This window comes from Diceros bicornis, chromosome 22 (assembly GCF_020826845.1).
Source record: "Diceros bicornis minor isolate mBicDic1 chromosome 22, mDicBic1.mat.cur, whole genome shotgun sequence".
NCBI lineage: Eukaryota > Metazoa > Chordata > Mammalia > Perissodactyla > Rhinocerotidae > Diceros > Diceros bicornis.
Genome location: NC_080761.1, coordinates 22,975,811 through 22,996,195, shown reverse-complemented (window position 1 = coordinate 22,996,195; position 20,385 = coordinate 22,975,811). Strand labels below are relative to the sequence as shown.

Sequence of the window (20,385 nt, the reverse complement as noted above, 5' to 3'; positions counted from 1 at the left end):
AAAGGAAAAAAGGGAGAGGAAACCTATAAGTTAAAATGGACTTATAAAACATATTAGCCAGATACAATGTGTGGGCATTATTTTGATCCTGATTTAAACAAAGCAACTGTAAAAAAAAAAACAAATCAAAGAAATGGAAATTTGAATATTGACTCAATATTTGATAATATTAGAGTTTATTGACAATGTTTTTAAGCTTGATAATGAGAATACAATGAACAACTTTATGGCAATAAACTTAAAAATTTAGATGAAATGGAAAACTTCCTTAAAAGATACAAACTACCAAAGGTCATTGAAAAAGAGATAGCCCTATATTTACAAAAGAGATTAAATTTGTAGTTAAAAACCTTCCCACAAAGAAAACTCCAGGGCCAGAGACTTCACTGGTGAATTTTACCAAGCATTTAAAGGAAGAATTAGTACCAGTTCTACCCAAAGTCTTCAAAAGGTGAAGAGGAGGGGAATACTTCTTGACATGTTGTATGTGGCCAGCATTAACCCCATATCAAAACCAGACAAGGACAAGTAAGGAAACTACAGACCAAGATATCTCATGAACATAGGTGTAAAAATTCTTAATAAAATGTTAGCAAATCAAATCCAACAATATATAAAAGAGTAATACATCCTAACCAAGTAAGTTTATCCCAGAAATACGAGATTGATTTAACATTTGGAAATTTATCAGTGTAATTTACCATATGAACAACTAAAGAAAAACCAAGTGATCATTTCAATATATACAGAAAAAGCATTTGACAAAAATCCAGCATCCTTTTATGATAAAAAACTGCATCTAGACGGAGCCAGCCTGATAGCGTAGTGGTTAAGTTGGCACGCTTGGCTTCAGTGGCCCAGGGCTCGCAGGTTGGGATCCCAGATGCAGACCTACGCACCACTCATCAAGCCATGCTGTGGCCGCATCCCACATACAAAGTGGAGGAAGATGGGCACAGATGTTAGCTCAGGGCCAATCTTCCACAGCAGAAAGAGGAAAGATTGGCAACATGTTAGTTAGTTCAGGGCCATTCTCCCTCACCAAGGAAAAAAAACCTACATGTAGGAATAGAGGGAAACTTCATCCACCTGATAAAGGGCATGTGCCAAAAACCAACAGCTCCATACTCAGTGGGGAAAGACTGAAAGCTTTCCCCTGATGATTCGAAACAAGGAAATGCTCACTCTCACCAGTTCTATTCCACATTGTACTGGAGGCTCTAGCCAGTGCAATAAGGCAAGAAAAGGCTTTCAGATTGAAAAGGAAGAAGAAACTTATCTTTTTCAGACAAACATGATCATTTCTATGGAAAATCTAAAGGAACCTAGAAAAATGCTACTGGAGCTATCGGTGAATTTAGCAAGGTTGCAGGATACAAGTTCAATATACAAAACTCCGTTGTGACTCCATCAGTTAGCAATGAACAATTGGAAATTCATATTTAAAAACAATACTGTGTACAACAGCATCAAAAATATGAAATAGGGATAAATTTATAAGACCTGTACACTGGAAACCACAAAACTTTACTGAAAGAAATTAAGATGAGACTTAAGTAAATGGAGAGATTGATTATGTTCATGGAGCAAAGATAGCAGGATTTGTTAAAATGTCAATTCTTCCCCAAATCTATAGATTCAATAAAATTCCCAGCAGGGTTTTTAGTTTTTAGAAATTGATGAGCTTATTCTAAAATGCAATGGAGTTAGAAGAACTTTGAAAAAGAGCAAATTGGATGACTCACAATACCTAATTTTAAGACTTATTATAATAAGCTACAATAATGACATCATTGTATTGGTGTAGAATTAGACATACATGGATCAGTGGAACAGAATGGAGAATCCAGAAATAGATTCACGCGTATACAATCGTTTTTTGGCAAAGATTCCAAGGCAATTCAATGGAGAAAGAATAGTCTGCCATATTTGTTACTGTTTTTTATTTATTGCTTTGTTCTTTGGTCCAGTCTAACAAGTAGTGCCGAGACTATTGGATAGTCATATTCAAAAAATGAACCACAATCCTTACCTCATATACAATTAAATGGGTCATAGACTTAAATGTAAGAACTAAAGCTATAAAACTTCTTGGAGAAAGTCTTAGTGACCTTGGTTTTGGCAAAATAGAATAAATAGAACACAAAAAGCATGAATTATAAGGGAAAAGAAATCAGAAGTTGTACTTAATCAAAATTATAAACTTTTACTCTTCAATAGAAAACTCTTAAGAAAAGGCAGACTACAAACTGGGAGAATATATTTGCGGAACGTACACCAGGCAGAGGACATGTATCTAAGTGAAGGGCTATTACTGTGGACCAAATCTAGCCTAAGGTCTGTTTATGTAAAGTCCCTGCAAGCTACGAAGAGTTTTTGCATTTTTAAAGAGTTAAGAAAGAAGAAGAAGCATATGTGACAGACTGAATGTGGCCCTCAAAACCTAAAATTTTTACTTACTGGCCTTGTATAGAAAAAGTTTGCTGACCTCTGATGGATACTATAAAAAGAACTCTTAAGACTATCAATACAAAGAAGACAAACAACCCAGTCGAAAAATGGGCAAAAGATTTAAACATACTCTTCATTAAAGAAAGTATACAGATAGCAAATAAGCCCTTGAAAAGATGCCCAATCTTATTATTTAGTAGGGAAATGTGAATTAAAGCTGTAATGAGCTACCACCACAGACCCACTAGAATGACCGTACCACAGTGATGGTAAGGATATAAAGCAACTGGAACTCACATACGTTACTGGTAAAGATTTTAAGTGAATAACTACTTTGGAAAACCATTTGAGATATTTTTAAATGTTAAACATATACCTACCATATTATCCAGCCATTCATCTCCTAGTATACCTAAGAGAAATGAAAGTGTATGTCCACGCAACAGTGGTACACAAATGTGTAGCAACTTTCTTTGTAATAGCTAAAAACTGGAAACAAATGTCTAGCAACAGTTAAATGGGTAAATAAATTATGGTATAGCCACACAATGGAATAATAGCCATAAAAAGGAATGAATTACTGATATACACAACATGATGACTCTCAGTTATGCTGAGTGAAAGAAGCCAGACCAAAAAACTATGTGATTCCATTTATATGAAATTCTACAAAATGCAGAATGCCTAGTGACAGAAATAAGTCAGTGGTTGCCTAGGGAGGGTATGGTGGGTTGGATTACAGAGGGGTACAGAGCTTTTGAAGGTGATAGGTATGTTCATTATCTTGGTGATGATGGTTTCACTGGTGTATATATTTGTCAAAACTCATCAAATTGTACACTTCAAATATGTGCAATTTATTCATCAGTTACACTTCAGAGCTGAAAAAACTGAAAAAAACATTAGGATTTTATCATTTTTTTCACTGAAGTCTTTTTTCCAACATTTTCAGGTATGAAATTCTAAACATATATAAGAATAGAAAGAGTAACATAACATCCATGTGTCCACTATCCCTGTTTAACAAATGTAACACTGTGGCATATTTGTTGCAGATTTTTAAAACTTTTCATGTATTCAGAGTCCCCTTGTACCCTTCCCCATCTGTTCTTCTACTTCCCCAGTCTACTACTCTCTGGCAGTGGTTGATACGTGATTCACTTTACATTTAACTTTTCAGAAACATACCTGTTGTATAAAAGTGAACTATAGTAATATCTTTTTGTGGAAAGAGTCCTTAGAGGATAGGTTTTAGGAAATATAGGACTACAGAGATGAATGGAAAGATTAAATCAGAGTAGAATAGCAGCTTCATTATTCTGAATCCAGCTTCTTCAAACTCTGGCTTCCTGGAAAAGCGTATGGCTAGAAGAAATTGGAAAAAACAAGAATGTTGCTAGCAGATAAGCATCTTAGAGTATGCCAGTACAGCTACACCTACCCACAGGGAGCTGAAGGTCAGGTTTGATATGCTAGGATTGATTAGTTCACTATGAGCAAAAGCCAGAGGCTTGGAAGATGGGAAAGTTCCTTCCTTCTTCCCTCCCCACCAAAAAGAAGGGAGGGAGCGAGGAAGGCAGTAGGAGTAGCAGTAGTCGTTCTAAATATGTAGAAGGGATCAAGCAGAAAGAAACCAAAGATAGTACGCAAACTGAGGGGTAAGGGAGAGCTGGATGTGGAACTAGCTACCAAAGGAGAGCTTCATCAGTGTTTATTTCATGGGAGTGTAGGGGAGTCATCTGCTCATCATGTGTTTTATTGGTAAATAATTGCAGAGCCCGTGAACCTGGTTGTTTGGTATAGGAAATGGTATTATAGAAGAGATTTTGTGAAGAAATTGACCCATCCTACAGATACTATATGGAGCTTTAAGTCCAGTCATATAATACAATGTTTGATCTTGGTGCCTGAAGTTTTATTTTTGAATTAAGTGTTAATGAGAACTTAAGAAAATTATGGGTTTGTGTCATGTTTACAGAAGTATCATGAAATCATGATGGCTTTGGAGTAAGCACTCTTCCAAACTTCAGCTCATTCTTGACGTAGTGAGAGATGCTCTTCCAACAGCTTAGTTCACATAGATGTATTAAGATTAGGCAAACCAACAGAGCATTCTCTCATCCATTTTGTTAGTAGTACCAGAAATATTAATATTTTGAGTTGAGCTGACTACTCTGAATAATAGGAAAGTTCTTGGGAGTAGGTTTTGTTTTCAATCTTTTGAGTCACTAATTTTTTACGAAGACGGCCACATTATACTGACTAGAGAAATAATCTCTGATTAGCTACTTGTCCCTCTAGATTTTGTTACCTGGAAATAATACCCAATCGGTTCTCAGCCTCCTAACACACACACACACACACACACACACACACACACCCGTGACAGTTTTTCCATACTACTCTTTCTTGATGGTATCCCTGACTTTATTTTGCATTTCCTTAGCAATATTTTGCACCATTCTGTTTCCCTTTTTCATGTTGATCTGAAAGTTATTAAATGCTTTTTATTTATAATTGTTTTACCAACCCTTTTGTAAGGTTCTTTTATTTCTTGCACTGTGTACTTGATATATATTTGTTGTTGACTGACCACAGTCAGTAACCACACATTCTAAATAGTCAAGAATGATGAGTGAAAGAATGTATAGTAGAGTAGGTGTTTGGTAGTTCACTTTCTCTTTTATTTGCTCTCTTTCTTCTCATGTTTGCTGTCATTTACCCATACTTGCTCTTATCTATTCTTCTTGCTGTCCTACTTCATTTGAAACAGAGAAATCCTGTGTGTGTGTGTGTGTGTGTGCGCGCGCGCTTGTCCCTTTGAACACAGGGCAGGTTGCACTAAGGAACCGTTACTACCACTTCGGGTTTTGTCCTTTACCCTGATCATGAAAACAAGTTCACAAAAGAAGATTGACACAAAATGTCATGGGGTTGTATCCATGAGGGAAGTTAGGGATAGCTAACCACCGTGGAGTTGGATACTTCCTCAAGTTGTTGGAAGGCAAAAGAGGGCAACAGGGTTCCAGACCTACACAGCATCACCAGAGAAAGGCAAATAGTTGTGGCCTGTTTGGTAATTATGTCACTACCTTCTGGAATATTTTTAGGACAAGTTAGTAAGCTGACTGCATGTGAATCTAGATGTGGAGGTGGACATATAGATATATATACCTGTTACTTGGTTTTTGACCTTGGGCAGCTTTCCTAACCACTCCAAGCCTATTATCTTCAGTCATAGGTCTTATGATATCCCTAACTTGCAAGGATATTGTGATATTGAATTTAATAATATACATATCAAGATGCTTACTGTCCTGCCTAGCATGAAGCCAGTGTTTCCTTAAAAAATATAGATTTACATCAGGATTAATATTAGTTATAAGAATTGGAAATTGTTAAATTTGTTTATCCTAGTACTAAATTTAGAAATTCTGTGCTTTCATTTAATATTCTCTCCTCTACATACCTGCTCACCGCTCTCCCACAAAAAAGAACTGAATTTCAGAGGAGACCTTTTTTTTTTTACTTAAAGGAGATATATATATTTTGGGGGGAAAAATCGTTTAACAAGTAAGTAGTATTATTGCCATTACTTCATTATTTACTATTAGATTGGAATAGAACTTTGTATCTTATATATTAAAAAGTCAGTTAAGACCACTGATTTCTAAATTTCAAATTTGACAAAATTTCAAGTTAACATTTTAACAAAAGGATGACAAAATACTTTTCATATTTCTAAAATATGTATTCTGTCTGATATGTACTAAAACTTATAATTGACATTTGAATTTGAAATCAGTTACGTTGGAATGAAATTTAATGCTTGTATATGTATTGAAGGAAAATTGAGGAAGAAATGTTTTAATTTACAACTAGTGTTTTAGTAAAAGTTCTTGCTACCTAGAACTTAGTTTAATTCCTTTCATACAGAAAATGGTTTTCATTTTTTTACTCATTTTAATAAATTGTTAAATACAATACTGTGTTAAATAATTTTATGTGCAGTATGCTATTTAATAACAAATTTTGTGAACAGTTCTGATTTCTCCCACTAGAGGGCCCTCTTAGAGAAGCTTTTCCTTGTTTAATGTCAAGGTATTTCTATACACCTTTAATGACAACTGAACTTTCTCAAAAGGAATTTTAGAGAAAAGATAATACTTACTAATTTCTTTCAGAATATATATCTACAAAGTAATCTTTTCTGAGATGTTGGTGGAGGATATTTTGTAAATCGGTCCTTTTCTCCCCTTATATCTTCAACAGATGAAATGTTTCTATTGTCTTACCTGTTAAAGGCTAGACTCTAAGCAGAAATGTAAATAAAGCCTTTTTTACTAGCCTGGATTTACAACATTATCTTATATAATTGTATATTCCCTTTCTTTCCACTCGTCACTCCCACCCCCCCCAAAAAAGCTCAGCAAGAATTGTGGTTTCAGAGTGGTGGGGGGGAAGCAGGTGCTATGTGAAGAGGTATGTCACAAACGTGTGTATAGAAAGAACATTTTCTTTGATAAGGATTTTATTAGACATATGCCACCAACTGGAAGGAAACTATTCAATGAGGTTTTGTCCCTCTAAGCCCAGAGCCCCAAATATTTAACTCAATATTTGTTGAGTTGATACTCAGCAGGTGTTCTAATACTTCATTATAGCAAGGTCCAGAGGAATAGGAAGCAGGAATAGAAGACTTAGGAGTGTTAGTTTCTATCCAGCTGTCCCGTGTTGTACATTTGCCTGAGTATGACGGGCCCTAGCAAGCAGAGTAAGGGTGACTGGGAGTCTTTAACACTTGCTTTCATTTCTCTCAGGGTGTAGGGACTGAGGAATTCGTTCAAGAAGACCGTAGTACTAAGTGATAAGTATAAGGGCTTGCTTGTATTTTAAGTTCAGTCTAATACATTATCCTTTTACTTTTCATAACTCTTGCCTTAGTTTGGTGTGTTTGCTATTAAACTTGTATGCATAAAAATCACCTGAGGACCTTGTTAATAATACAGATATCCAGGCCTCAGCCCCAGAGGTCTCAAACGTATAGATCTGGCATGTGGTTGGGCATCACTACTGATTTAAGAATCCTCACTACCCCCCCAACCAGGTATTTTTCTGTGCAGACTGAAGTTTGAGGTTTAATGGAAAGAGCAAGCTAGACCTATTTTCTTTCTCAGGAGCTTGCTCACCTGCTAGTTCCATAACCTTGAGCAAGTTTCTTAATATCTCTGAGCGACAACTGAAAAAGGAGATAATACATTTCTTTAGGATCATAATGATGATTTGATTAATTAACATATGGGATAGTGGTTATAACAGTGCTTGGCCCACAGAAGGCGTTCCATGACGCCCTCCTTATCACACGTGGAACTTTTGCCATCTGGCTTCTGCCCACCTTGCCGCTTAGATCTTTTATGTCCTTCCCTCTCCTCCAACCATGTTAGGTTTCTTGTTCCCTAAATAAGCGGGTCTGTGAGGCTTCCATGCCTTCACATTTGTAATCACCTATTCTGGGAATGCCTTCTGCTGCCTCCTCTTTAGTAGTTTCTTACTTGTCCTTTAAGACCATTCACTTGTCATAGCTTCTGTGGCCACTCACCTTCCTGCATCCTCTGCCCCCACCACACACGTACTCTCTTTGCTTTACTCTGTCTAGTCCTCGTGCACTGAGAGGCATCATGCTATAATGAAAAGCGCATGAGTTCTATGAGCAGGCCCAGATGTGAATACTGACAGCCTCCAACTAAATGTGTGAGCTTGGACAAGTTGCTTTAATTCCTCCAACCCTTTTTTTTTATGTGCAAAATGAGGATAATATTACTGTACAATGTTGTGAGAAATAGGAAATAATGTGTATGAAGCACCTAGCACATAGCTTTCAGTAAATAGTAGCTGTTTGTTTTATAATAATGATTTTATATGTCTTTCTCCTTATTCACCTTTCTATACTCAATGCATAATAAGATACATTTAATAGGTTCTCGGTAATTATTTGGTGAAAGAGTGAATGGGTCCATGAATAAATGATAACCAACTGATAGTTTGGAAAACTATCAAACACTATTTAAAGGTTCTACTTATATTTGAGTGCTGAATTTTCTGATAGGAAGCCTACCTACTGTGTATTTCAAATTTTATTAGAGTATAATTATATATCGCTAAGATAAACTGTTGCAGAAAAAGGCAATTAAATTTAGATTTTAGAGCTTTTATGGACCAGAGAAATGCCATATTATTAATGTGCAGATATAAAGTTTAAGTTCAAATTTGACCTTCACAGTAAAAAAAGTCATGTTTTGAAACATGGTTTTGAGATGATTTTCTTATCACTTTCAAAATTCAGTAATTTATTTGATAATGTGGTGGTTTAATAAAATAGCCCTCTGATTTAACAGTAAACATACAAATTTTCAAAATATTTCTTTTTCTTGTAATAGCAACATTTCATTGAGTTGGATGAAAATAGACAGAGATTATTGCAGAAATGCAAAGAACTTATGAAGAGAGCTAGGCAAGTATGTAACCTGGGTGCAGAGCAGACCGTTCCTCAAGAATATCAGACAGTAAGTATAAAAAGTATATAATGCTATAAGTTAGTGTATTTAACACATTATTTTTAAGCTTAAAGTGTGTTAGACATTGTAATGGGCCATGAGAGACATGATGTTCCATAAAACCTATGGGATTTTTTTTCCCATTTTTAAACTGAGTGTGTATGTACAGTAATTTTGCTTAATGGATTTTCTCTACTATACTCAGACTTGGGCACCAATCAGTCTTTGCCCAATACTCAAGTTATTCAAACATGGGTATCATCTTGCAGAATCATTAGTACTATAACATTTATTCTTCCAGTGAAAGGCTTTTTTCCCCAGGCTACTTTTAAGGGATAGGGTCAAGAGATGGGGTGTAGTTTTTCATGGAAATACAGCACCAGTAATTGTTATATAAGAAACAGTAAATAGAGGTGATATGTAGGAAAAAAAAGGCAAAATGAAAATGTTTTCCTGGAAATTAGGGTGTTTATTTAGGGAGCTGAATCTTTCAGGCTAACATCTGTTGGTAAGGAAAGGAGAAAAGAGCCTTTCCTTCTTTCCATTATGTTTTCTATGCTGACATATCTTCGCTTAGTAAGATGAGGAGATGCTACCCTTTTGTCCAAGTTCCACCATTAGTTATATAGCCCTGTGACCCTCACCTTTATCTGACAAGTAGGGATAATACCTTGCCCAACATACCTACTCACTCAGAATAATGTCAAAATAAAATAAGAAAATGAATAGAAAATGAATTTTTAAATATCTGGTATTTCTATAGCTTTTTTTATCTTAATTTGAAATGTTATGTCAATAGATAATGAAATGTTTACTAAAGATATAAACAGAGGGCCGGCTCAGTGGTTAAGTGCCTGCGCTCCGCTGCTGGCAGCCCGGGTTTGGATCCCGGGCACGCAGCGACGCACCGCTTCTCCGGCCGTGCTGAGGCCGTGTCCCACATACAGCAACTAGAAGGATGTGCAGCTGTGACATACAACTATCTACTGAGGCTTGGGATGGGGGTAGATATAAATAGAACTGGGGAAAAAAAACTAATTTGGATTATAATTTTCAAATCCTCAAGGATTTTACTCTATGGTATCAGGCACAGAAACCACAGAGAATGGATCTGATTGTTTGGGTACATAGTAGGGATTTAGAAGATGTTTGTAAGATAAATTGAGGAGCTGGTATTTCTAAAAATATACTAGAACTTCCCCCAAATACATTGTGTTATAATAAAATAAGTAAATATTAGTACAGTGTCTATCCTTGATAAGTTGTACTGTTTTTGAAAGGAACAAAGAAGATAATTCATATATTCATTAAAAATGTATTGATTACCTGCTATATATCAGGCATTGAACAAGACAGATATATTTCCTTCTCTACTGAAATTTATATTCTAGTCTGGAGGGTGGGGCAGACAAAAAACAAATCAAAAAGCAAGTAGATAATGTCTGGGGCCGGCCCGGTGGCACAAGCGGTTAAGTGTGTGCGCTCTGCTGCGGCGGCCCAGGGTTCGCCAGTTCAGATCCCAGGCGTGCACCAACGCACTGCTTGGCAAGCCATGCTGTGGCGGCGTCCCATATAAAGTGGAGGAAGATGGGCACGGATGTTAGCCCAGGGCCAGTCTTCCTCAGAAAAGAAAGAAGAGGATTGGCAGATGTTAGCACAGGGCTGATCTCCTCTCACACACACACACACACACACACACAAAAGCAAGTAGATAATGTCAGATAGCAGGAGGTACTAAGAAGAAAAATAAAACGAGGTAAGAGGATAGAGTGTCAGGGAAGCCCCCTTTGAGAAGATACTATTTTAGGTAAGTCCTGAATGAAGGGAGGAAATCAGTCAAGTGAAGATTTGAGGGGAAAGTATTCCAGGCAGAGAAAACAGCTCATATAGAGCGCTTGAGGCAGAAGTTTATTTGGCATGTTTCAGAATAGAAGGAATCTCAGTGGGGCTGAAAAATTATAATCCAAGCAGAAAGGCAGGCAGAAGGCAGATCACATAGGGCCTTATAGACCATAGAAGGAGTTGGAGTTGTATTTTGAGACGGAATCCATTGAAGGACTTTAAACAGAGGAGTGATGTGACTAACTTCAGCTTATAAAAGAGCACTCTAACTGCTCTGTAGACAATAAAGTAGGGGTACAAGGATGGAAGCAAGGGGACCATTGAGAAGATTATTGCTCTGGACCAGGCAAGAGGTGATAGTGGCACAGATTAGGGTGGAAGCGCTGGAGAGAGAGAATTTTTAAGATTTGAGGTGTCTTTTAATGACAGAGCCAGCAGGACATGCTAATGGATTTGAGGTGAAGGGTAAGAGAACCCCTAAATTTTGCTGTTTACCGAGATGGAGAAGATTGGAGGACAAACAGGTTTGTTCAAATTGGTGAGGAAGGTGGGTGAAATGAAGATTTCTGTTTCACTATCTTAAATTTGAGATGGCTGTTAGAGAGTCAAGTAAGTGTTGGGCACGTGAATTCAAAGCTCAGTAGACAAGTCAGATTCAGCAAAATATACTTAAATATCTGAAGGTCTGTAGAAGTTGATTTGCCTTCTAAAAGGTTAAAAAAAAAAGACATAAGATTAAGAGATTAATGTAATGTATCAGGATCTTTTTCTGAGTTTCAAGATTTGTTTTGTACCTTGTAGTATATGAACTTTGCAGGTTGTGCTGGCAAGACAATGTACTGCTTGCCTCCCCTCCTCGGAAAGTATCTGTTTTGTCTCTATGGCATGGACTCAGAAGATAGTCTGTGGTGAAATTCCACCGTCAGAGTAATTGGATTCTTAGGATGCTTTTGTAGTTCTTCATAAGTACAGTATAAAGTTCTAACTTCTTGCTCTCTTTCAATGCCCCACATATTCTGGACCCATTCTACCAATTCAGCAAGTACCCACCATTCCAAATGGACACAACTCCTCACCCCCCATGGTATGCAGTGCTCATTCTTTTTTCCAAGCTCCTGTCTCCCCTCTGCCTTGCTTTTCCCTAGCCATTTGCTTTAAGGTCCAGAGATGAATTCTAGGCTTCTGAATCCTCTTAACTCTCTTGTAGCTCCTGTAGCATGAACTGATCCTTCCATTCTTTAAATTCCATAGCCTATGTGATATGTACTGCTTGTTTTATTACTCACCATCAATACACTGCCTTAAGGTGTTATCCAGTGTTATTAAGTGTATACGTTTTGTTTTCTTTTAAAGTGTAAGCTTTTTGAAGGCGAAAAACCCTGTTTATAATTCCTTTGATTCCTTGTTGTGTGCTAGCATGCTGTTGAACACATAGTAGTTACTTAGCGTAATATTTTTCTTTTAACTATTTAATTGAACTGTTTTCATGGTACTATCTATAATGATGGACAATTTTTTTCTTCTTCAGGCTTTCCAAGATCTTCCAAATACATTGGATGAAATTGATGCTTTATTAACTGAAGAAAGATCAAGAGCTTCTTGCTTCACAGGACTGAATCCTACAGTATGCTTCTTTCCCTATTGCTTACTGCAACCACCACCCTCCCCATGCAGACACACACACATGCGTGCACACAGTTCCCTCCAGTACTTGCCTCCCACTCTGTACTAGAGCTCTTGGTAATAATAAGCTAGACAGCAGGAACAATGTGCTTTAAATGCCAGATTCTGAATCTATTAGAATTTTAAATAGATTCTTCCTAAGGAACACAGTGTTCCGTGCCTTTTCTTTATAAAAAGAATAGTTGGGCAACCTGAAATATTGCAATGTCTATTTTTTTCGAGGATAAAAAGTGGCATTTTTCTATATGTTATAAGAACATAAATTAATTGCCTACAAACAATACAACACAGTTGGCATTTTCAGTTAATGTTTTAATTATGCAAAACTTCCTGTGATTTTATCCTTTGGTAGATTTATCTTGAAGAAATATTTTTTTCCCTGCCAGGTCGTTGAGGAATACACAAAAAGAGAAGAAGAAATAGAGCAATTAACCGAGGAACTAAAGATAAAGAAAGTTGAACTGGATAAATATAGGGAAAGCATTTCACAGGTAATTGTTTAATCTTTACCCTTTCTTTTTGTCACATGCTTACCATTAATCATACGAGAATGTAGAATAATGCAAAATGAAATGATAAGCCTCTAAGAAAAAATGCAATATATGTTCTCCTGACCAGATTGATATTGATATTAAATTTGTTTTATGTAAAGTTTTGTATCACAATATAATAATACTTCTTTTAAATTGTGTTTTTATATTACCTTTATTTGCAGGTAAAAGAAAGGTGGCTTAATCCTCTAAAAGAGCTGGTAGAAAAAATTAATGAAAAATTCAGCAATTTTTTTAGTTCCATGCAGTGTGCTGGTGAAGTTGATCTCCATACAGAAAATGAGGTAAAATTGCATTTTAAATGTTTCCTGGTAAACTAAAAGTACATGTAAATTGTTTATTTACTCTAAAGTTATATTTGTGAAAATTTTGCCTACTAAAAAAGTGTTCAAAGGAAGGAAAAGACCACCTATGGGATTCCATCAGGGTCACCTTTTTTTTTTTCCCTTTGGTGATATTTGAGATTAGTGACTAATACCTTACTAACTCTTTTTATAGCCATTCTAAGTAATGGTTACTCAGCTGTGATGAGCAAATGCATTGCTTTATAAATCTGCCACTATCCAAGTTAGAAGAGTCATAAACAAATTGGCAAACTTGGCAAACGTAACTGATACCAGTGGTTTCCTTTTGATCAAGAATTTGAGAGTTCACAAGAATGGAAGTTTGCTACTAATTTCTTGAGCTATAAGTCCATGCATTGCAGTTGTGGGTAAAACAAAATTTCCATTAAGAAATGTGTAGAGAGATGAACTGGAATTTGCTTTAAAATAATCGGTAAAGAGGAGTGGGTGGAGTTATAGATGAAACAAGATTGGTCATGTATTGATCCGAGTTGACTAGTTGATGATACATGAAGCTTATTTTAGTGTTCTAATTTTGTGTATGTTGAAATTTTTCTCTAAGTTTTTTTTAAGTAAGAAAGAAATGAAGATAATAAAAAATCCTTTTCCTTCACAGCTCAGCAATTATACGTTTTTGCATTTTAGCTTGAATGCAGTTTTGCATGTATGTTACACACATAAATATAAAAGCAAGGTAGCACCTTTTTCTCCCCTTAAGAACTTTGCCCCATGACTTCATCTGCTTAGTGTGAGACATACAGATAGCAAACATCATTTCATTGTTAAGTTCTAGTAAGATATTAGACCCTGCCGTGGTAATTGTCACCTCCACAGTCTTTGGGCTTGTTAGAATTGAGACGTATTATAGTAACAAATCTAATTTACAATATACTTTCCATGTGTCAGGCACTATGCAAGCTTTTTTTTTTTTTTTTTTTGCTGAAGAAGATTGGCATCTGTGCCAGCTCTATTTTGTATATGGGATGCTGGCACAGCATGGCTTGACGAGCTGTGTGTAGGTCCGCACCTGCGATCTGAACCCACAAACCCCAGGCTGCGGAAGCGGAGTGCTCGAACTTACCCACTACGCCACCAGGCTGGCCCTGAAAGCACTTTTAAGTTGGTTATCTTGTTTAATCCTCACAACCATTCTATAAAGCAGGTACTTTTATTGACCCTATTTTACAAATAAACTGAAACAAAGTATTTAAGAACCAGTTCCTGTCTGCAAGCTTTAGGGGTCTCCAAGGATCTATTTAGATAAAACTAATATTAGTAAATTTTAAGTTCTTTACTCTTATACATGATTTGTTCAGTCTATTTTCAACTAATAGTATGAAATTACCAGAGAAAACTGTCACCTTTTGTCATCTTTTTACATGTTTTATAGGAAGACTATGATAAGTATGGAATTCGAATTAGAGTCAAATTTCGCAGTAGTACTCAACTTCATGAACTAACTCCTCATCATCAAAGTGGAGGTGAAAGAAGTGTTTCTACCATGTTATACTTGATGGCACTTCAGGAGCTTAATAGATGTCCATTCAGAGTGGTCGACGAAATCAATCAGGTATAGTGCCTGTTCTTTTACTTGGATTTTATTGTATCTTGTAATAGATTTAAATGTAATCATTATTATTGTCATTGTTTAGGGAATGGACCCAATCAATGAACGAAGAGTATTTGAAATGGTTGTAAATACTGCTTGTAAAGAAAACACATCTCAGTACTTCTTTATTACACCAAAGGTAAGTACTAAGTAACCTAAAAATGCTCATGTACTCACAAGTCCCCTGTGGCTTAATCATGTAGCAGATTTTGGCCCAATATGTAAATATGAGAAGGAACACTCCCAAAAAAGGAACTAAAAAGATTACAGTAATATTTATATTACTAAAGGGGCCAAGTTCCAGTGACATACTTAATCAGAAACCTCATTATCAGAGGAAGAAATGTAGGAGGCATAGCATTATGTTCTAGAACCGAGATTTCCTTCCTGCTTTTGGCACATAGTTCTCCTCTAGAGAAGCTCCTCTTGCAGCACTAAAAGATGACAGAAGAATACGAACCCGGGAACTGCGGCTGTCTCCATTTCCCCAGGAAGGCCTGTCTAGGCATACTCGGCCTTCTTTATTTACCACTGCCACTGCCCTGGCCCAGGGGATGTCATAAATATCCCAACATCTTCTATTCACAGAGTAACTTTGATAAAAACAGAATTATCTTTATGGAGAATTTTCCATAAACTAGAACCATTGCAATGGGAAATTTTCTTTTGTTACATTTTGTGCTGTGGGTAAATTATAAAACTGATTACTCAAAGATGTGTTTTATTAATGTAATCAGTTTAAAAAGAAAAAAACTTAAGTATTTATGAAAAATTTCATTGGAGAACCCATCTCAAATTCACATTTTTACTAAATAGTACTATCTGTCTTCTTTTTCTAGCAGATACTCTATGGAATAGCCAGCTCTGTTAATTACCCTACTGTTTACCAAACACCTTGGCCTATAAGCCAGACCTCCCTGTTACACACTTTTCAGCCTACTGGTCTGTCACAGTGCCTGACCATAGAAGCTGCTTGAGAAGTGTTTGTGGATAAATGAGTGCAAGTATCTGTCCTAGGAAAATTCTGGAGGACACTCTTTCTCCAGGGTCGACCTAAGAAGTTATATGATCCCATTTGGCCTGTGAATGTAGAGGGCTCCCAAGGCATGTTGATTACTTAGGCCAGGCTTCAGGTGTGCTAATTCAGGTAAGGATCACAGTCTGGCAGGTATTGAGTTGTTTGAGAACTTTATAAGAGTCTCATTAATATTACAAATAAAATAATATATTTGACTGTACACATGTAAGGTTGGAATCTGCTTCCTAATGTACAGCATTATATGACAGTTTGCTTTAACACTTACAGCTCCTGCAAAATCTTCCTTATTCTGAAAAGATGACGGTATTGTTTGTCTACAATGGTCCTCATATGCTGGAACCAAATAGATGGAATTTAAAGGCTTTCCAAAGGCGGCGGCGCCGAATTACATTCACTCAACCTTCTCAATAAAAGTAAAGGGCAAGAACTTTGGTATTTTTCTGTTAAATCCTGTTTATAAGTACAGCTCAACTGAATAAAAGGAGATTCAGTAAGGCTAAAAGATCAGTTATTTTTGGAAACCTACTGTTAAATACAAATGGGTTGATGAGTGGAAACCATAATAACTTCTTTCTGTGGAACATCATCTCGTAGTAAAAATTAAGTCTTCTTCAGTCGATGTCGAACCTGAGTCCTTAGCATTCTGACAGCGTGTCATTGGTTCCCACGTTAGAAAGTATTTACTATTTCAAATCAAAGGTACCGTGGAAGGGTTCTCAATCACAAGAAATTTAGGTGACATGGTAACCCTGGGCTTTAATCACAGAGTGACTTTAATTACTTTTAGAGTCTAAAGATGACTCCACAGCTTACATCATAGTTTTCTCCCAGTGTTATATTTAATTTTTAAAAATTGATATGGAAATGTCTAGTCTAATGTATAGTAATTTATGACAAATCTATTCATTTCTTCCTATTAAAAAAGATTACCTTATCTCCACTAGGAAATGGAATTTTATGGGCCTTTAAAAAATTTTATGAAACTTAATACTATAATTGTATTGGTATCTCAAAGGAAAAAAAAGTACTGAGGTTCAAAACTGGTAGCAGGACTTCTTTGAATGCCACAAGGTGGCCACTAAATGATGCAAAATGCAACCAAAAGATTGACAGAGAATAAAATCAAGTGACAAGGATTTTTAAAGAATAACCTTGTAAAGTGTGTGGTTTTTTTTTTTATTAATTTAAAGTCCATTGTATTTTACATCTTAAATTTCTAAAAGCATTTTTATAATTATTTTTAGTGAGATTTTTCTTAAGATTTCATATACTGGTTTCTACGATTTATATTTGAAATTTCGCAGTGTTAATGTAAAGAGTGAGGGAAAGCATTGATTTGTTTAAAACCATAATGTTTCTAGAACCTAAGCTTATAGGTCCTTCCGTAGAGTGTTGATCCTATCCCATTATCTTAGAAAATCTAGTTTTAACTGTTTTCTTTTAGCATGAAAGAATTAGATGAGAAAATCATTTGTTTATCTCTGAGTTATACTAATTAACAGTGCCAAAACAAATTCTATTCTTTTAAAAAATAAATCTTGTAAGATAATGGACTAGTCCAAGGACATGTCTTTGAACAGTGGATTCGATCTGTGCTGGTAAAGACAAAATTATTTTTTGACTTGGTAGTTTGAATAAATTGAAGAATTGCATTCAGTTTGGGTTTTGTATATTCTTAAATAGCCACTGAAATTTATATTCGTATTAGGTCAAAAAATAATGAACCATAAGTTTATCTCCTCTCACTTGGACATTTTCTCTCCAAGGTATTTTCTTCTTCTCTTAAAAGAGTATTTTTTTCCTTGATAAAAATTTTGAAAGAAAGAGCCTTCTCCTCTTAAACTAAGTGTAATGCATGTACTATGAAAATATTTTAAAATAATTTTACTAGTGTGAACTCATGTAAACATTGAAAAACTTGGTATCGTTAGTAAATGGTTGTTGTTACCAGATTTTTTTGTTGTTTAGTACTTTGTTCTCCACCAAAATACATTTACTAATATGTGCTTGTAGTGTAGTTTGTTTATTGTCTCAGTTTGTGCTGGTCATCTTTCTGAAAAATGAATATCAATGTGAAAAAGAAGCTTGAAGATTAGGTGTGTTTGAAAATAAAATGCTCAGTAACATTTCAGTTTACACATGCCAACAATTATTCCATAACTTGTTTATAAACATTTTTATTTCTCTACTGGACAAAGTTAGTATTTGGTTTTACATTGAATTTTGAGCTGTGAAGGATAAATTATGTATCATTTTAACATAGTAATAAAAGAATAATAAGTCTAGCACATTGTAGTCTCAGCCACTTAAAACTTTATATATTTTCTGCAAAAATTGATTTTTAATTACATACAAATTGTAAAAACCAAGTAAAAGTCTGATTTGATGAGTAAAATATTTAAAACCTTAAGGTGACAAGCAAGTCTTGTTAATGACAAAATCTTCATTGATTTGCCTAAGGAGAGAATCTCTATTAAAGGGTTTTTAGTGTTCAAAGTAGAAGGAAAGATTTCTTGCTGCTTTCTAATTGTCTTTTGGACATGTGCTTATTTTCTTTGGAGTATGAATCGTTAGTGTGTGAAAAACGTAATTTTGTCCTGCTGTTGTGTGTGTCTTCATGTGTGTGTAATTGAAAAAACTCTTTGTGGGAAATGCTCCTTTGTTGGTAATAAATGCATATTTTCATATTCTTTTGGTGTGTTATTGTAAGTGAAAACTGTTTTTATACTTAGAACCTTCTTAAGAGTCATTTTTGTTTTCGGATTTACTGAAAAACAAGTCTCTTGACTGCCTAAATTTACAGAACAGTGTTTGGCAGTCTGTCCGTGTTCAAAAGAATAGAAAATTTAGTCCCTTGTCTGCCTGCCGGGAAATTACAGTCTATAAACACAATAAAAACATGCAATAAACACAAGAAAAAAGGTTTAAACCATCTAAAGAAGCCAAGTTACAACGCAAGTATAAATATTTTTACGTTAAAACCCTAGATTTGCTAAAAACGCTCCCAATAGCCAATTTTTGTCTTATTTCTTACATTAAACTACTATCTAAAGTAACTTTTTAAAATGTACTCTTGAGTCAGGCCAACTTGGTAGTTTGCTTGCAGACAAGTTACTTCACTCAGTTTCCTCTTGGGTGAAATAAGGATAATACCTAATTCACAGAGTTGCTGAGAGGATCTAATGAGATTAGCAGCTTAGTAGGGCACCTAACTTCATGGTAGGCACTTTATAAATGTTTTCTTCTCCTATTTCTTTTTCCTCCACTTTTATTGAGATCTCATATTTTATATCTTGAAAAAGATAATGTACTATGTATTTTATACATCAAGGCCTGATAATTCTCTTCTAAGTAAAGGTAGTGTAGAGATTTTTATTCTGTCTTATTGATAGCATCAATTGATCAAAGGATGTAGATGCCTATAGGCTTTGAATGAGCCTTAAGCAATACAGATAAAATTATTTTCATACATCTTCTTACCTTCATGAAATTTGAATATCTTAGCCAGAGGAGCTGCCTTAAAGGTACTTATACCAATCTATCTCATTACTTTATAGTCACACCATGTATTTTGGAAAACTTATAATTAATACAGTTTGCACATTTGGGAGTTTGACTCTGTTGACATTTTGGACTTATTTTTTATTCCTAATGGAGAAGTTGGAGGTAGGGGATTTGTTTTTAATGTTGAGATATAACTGTTTAACTGTTCACTCATTGCTCCAAAACAAGTTATTGGAGATTGGATACTTTTTTTTAAAACCACATTTGTTTAACCCCATAGAGAAAGAGCAGGGCTACTCTGCTTAGCTTCATTCTAAGAACTGTGCTGAAGGGGACTCGGTGAAGCCGAGAGTGGCCTAAAAACAACTCGGGCTCTGTGGGCTCTGGCTTCATCTGAGAGGCTGGAACACAGGTTGGCTGTTTTCAGGCAGTTGGGAAACATGAAAGATGTGCTCCTTCCACAAACATTATTACATTACCTTTCTGACCACGCTTTAGTTAGTCAGCTTTCATTTTGCCTCTCGGGAGCATGCTTACACACTCTTGGCATTCAGGTCATGTGTTTAGAGTGGAGGCCAAGGGGACGAGGGTGCCAGGGAGTTAATCATTGCTGCCCAATACTCAATAAGGAGTGGACTGAAATTGAGTCATTTCAGTATAAGGAAAGATTTGGGGCAAACTGTCCACTGAATGTTAGGATAGCATGATGAATTTTAAATTCTTTTCATATATTTAAAATCTTAATTTAGTCCCAGAGGTCGCTGTGACATGTTGCCTTCTTTACCTTCAAATATTAGATGTTAGACTT

General features: G+C 35.7%; 1 protein-coding gene across 5 annotated transcripts in view; it reads left to right on the top strand.

Moving 5' to 3' along the window:
* SMC5 (structural maintenance of chromosomes 5) overlaps positions 1-18,763 on the top strand; it is a 76,913-nt gene extending 58,150 nt beyond the window's left edge. The window contains exons 18-25 of one of the 5 annotated variants that reach the window (XM_058565685.1): positions 8,889-9,014; positions 11,887-11,931; positions 12,376-12,471; positions 12,917-13,021; positions 13,246-13,365; positions 14,816-14,995; positions 15,078-15,173; positions 16,341-18,763. In XM_058565685.1, the coding sequence (XP_058421668.1) occupies positions 8,889-9,014; positions 11,887-11,931; positions 12,376-12,471; positions 12,917-13,021; positions 13,246-13,365; positions 14,816-14,995; positions 15,078-15,173; positions 16,341-16,484 (912 nt within the window). In that variant the 3' untranslated portion in view covers positions 16,485-18,763. The other 4 variants (XM_058565690.1, XM_058565687.1, XM_058565686.1 and 1 more) reach the window with 4 other exon arrangements.
* The last annotated feature ends 1,622 nt before the right edge of the window (positions 18,764-20,385 follow it).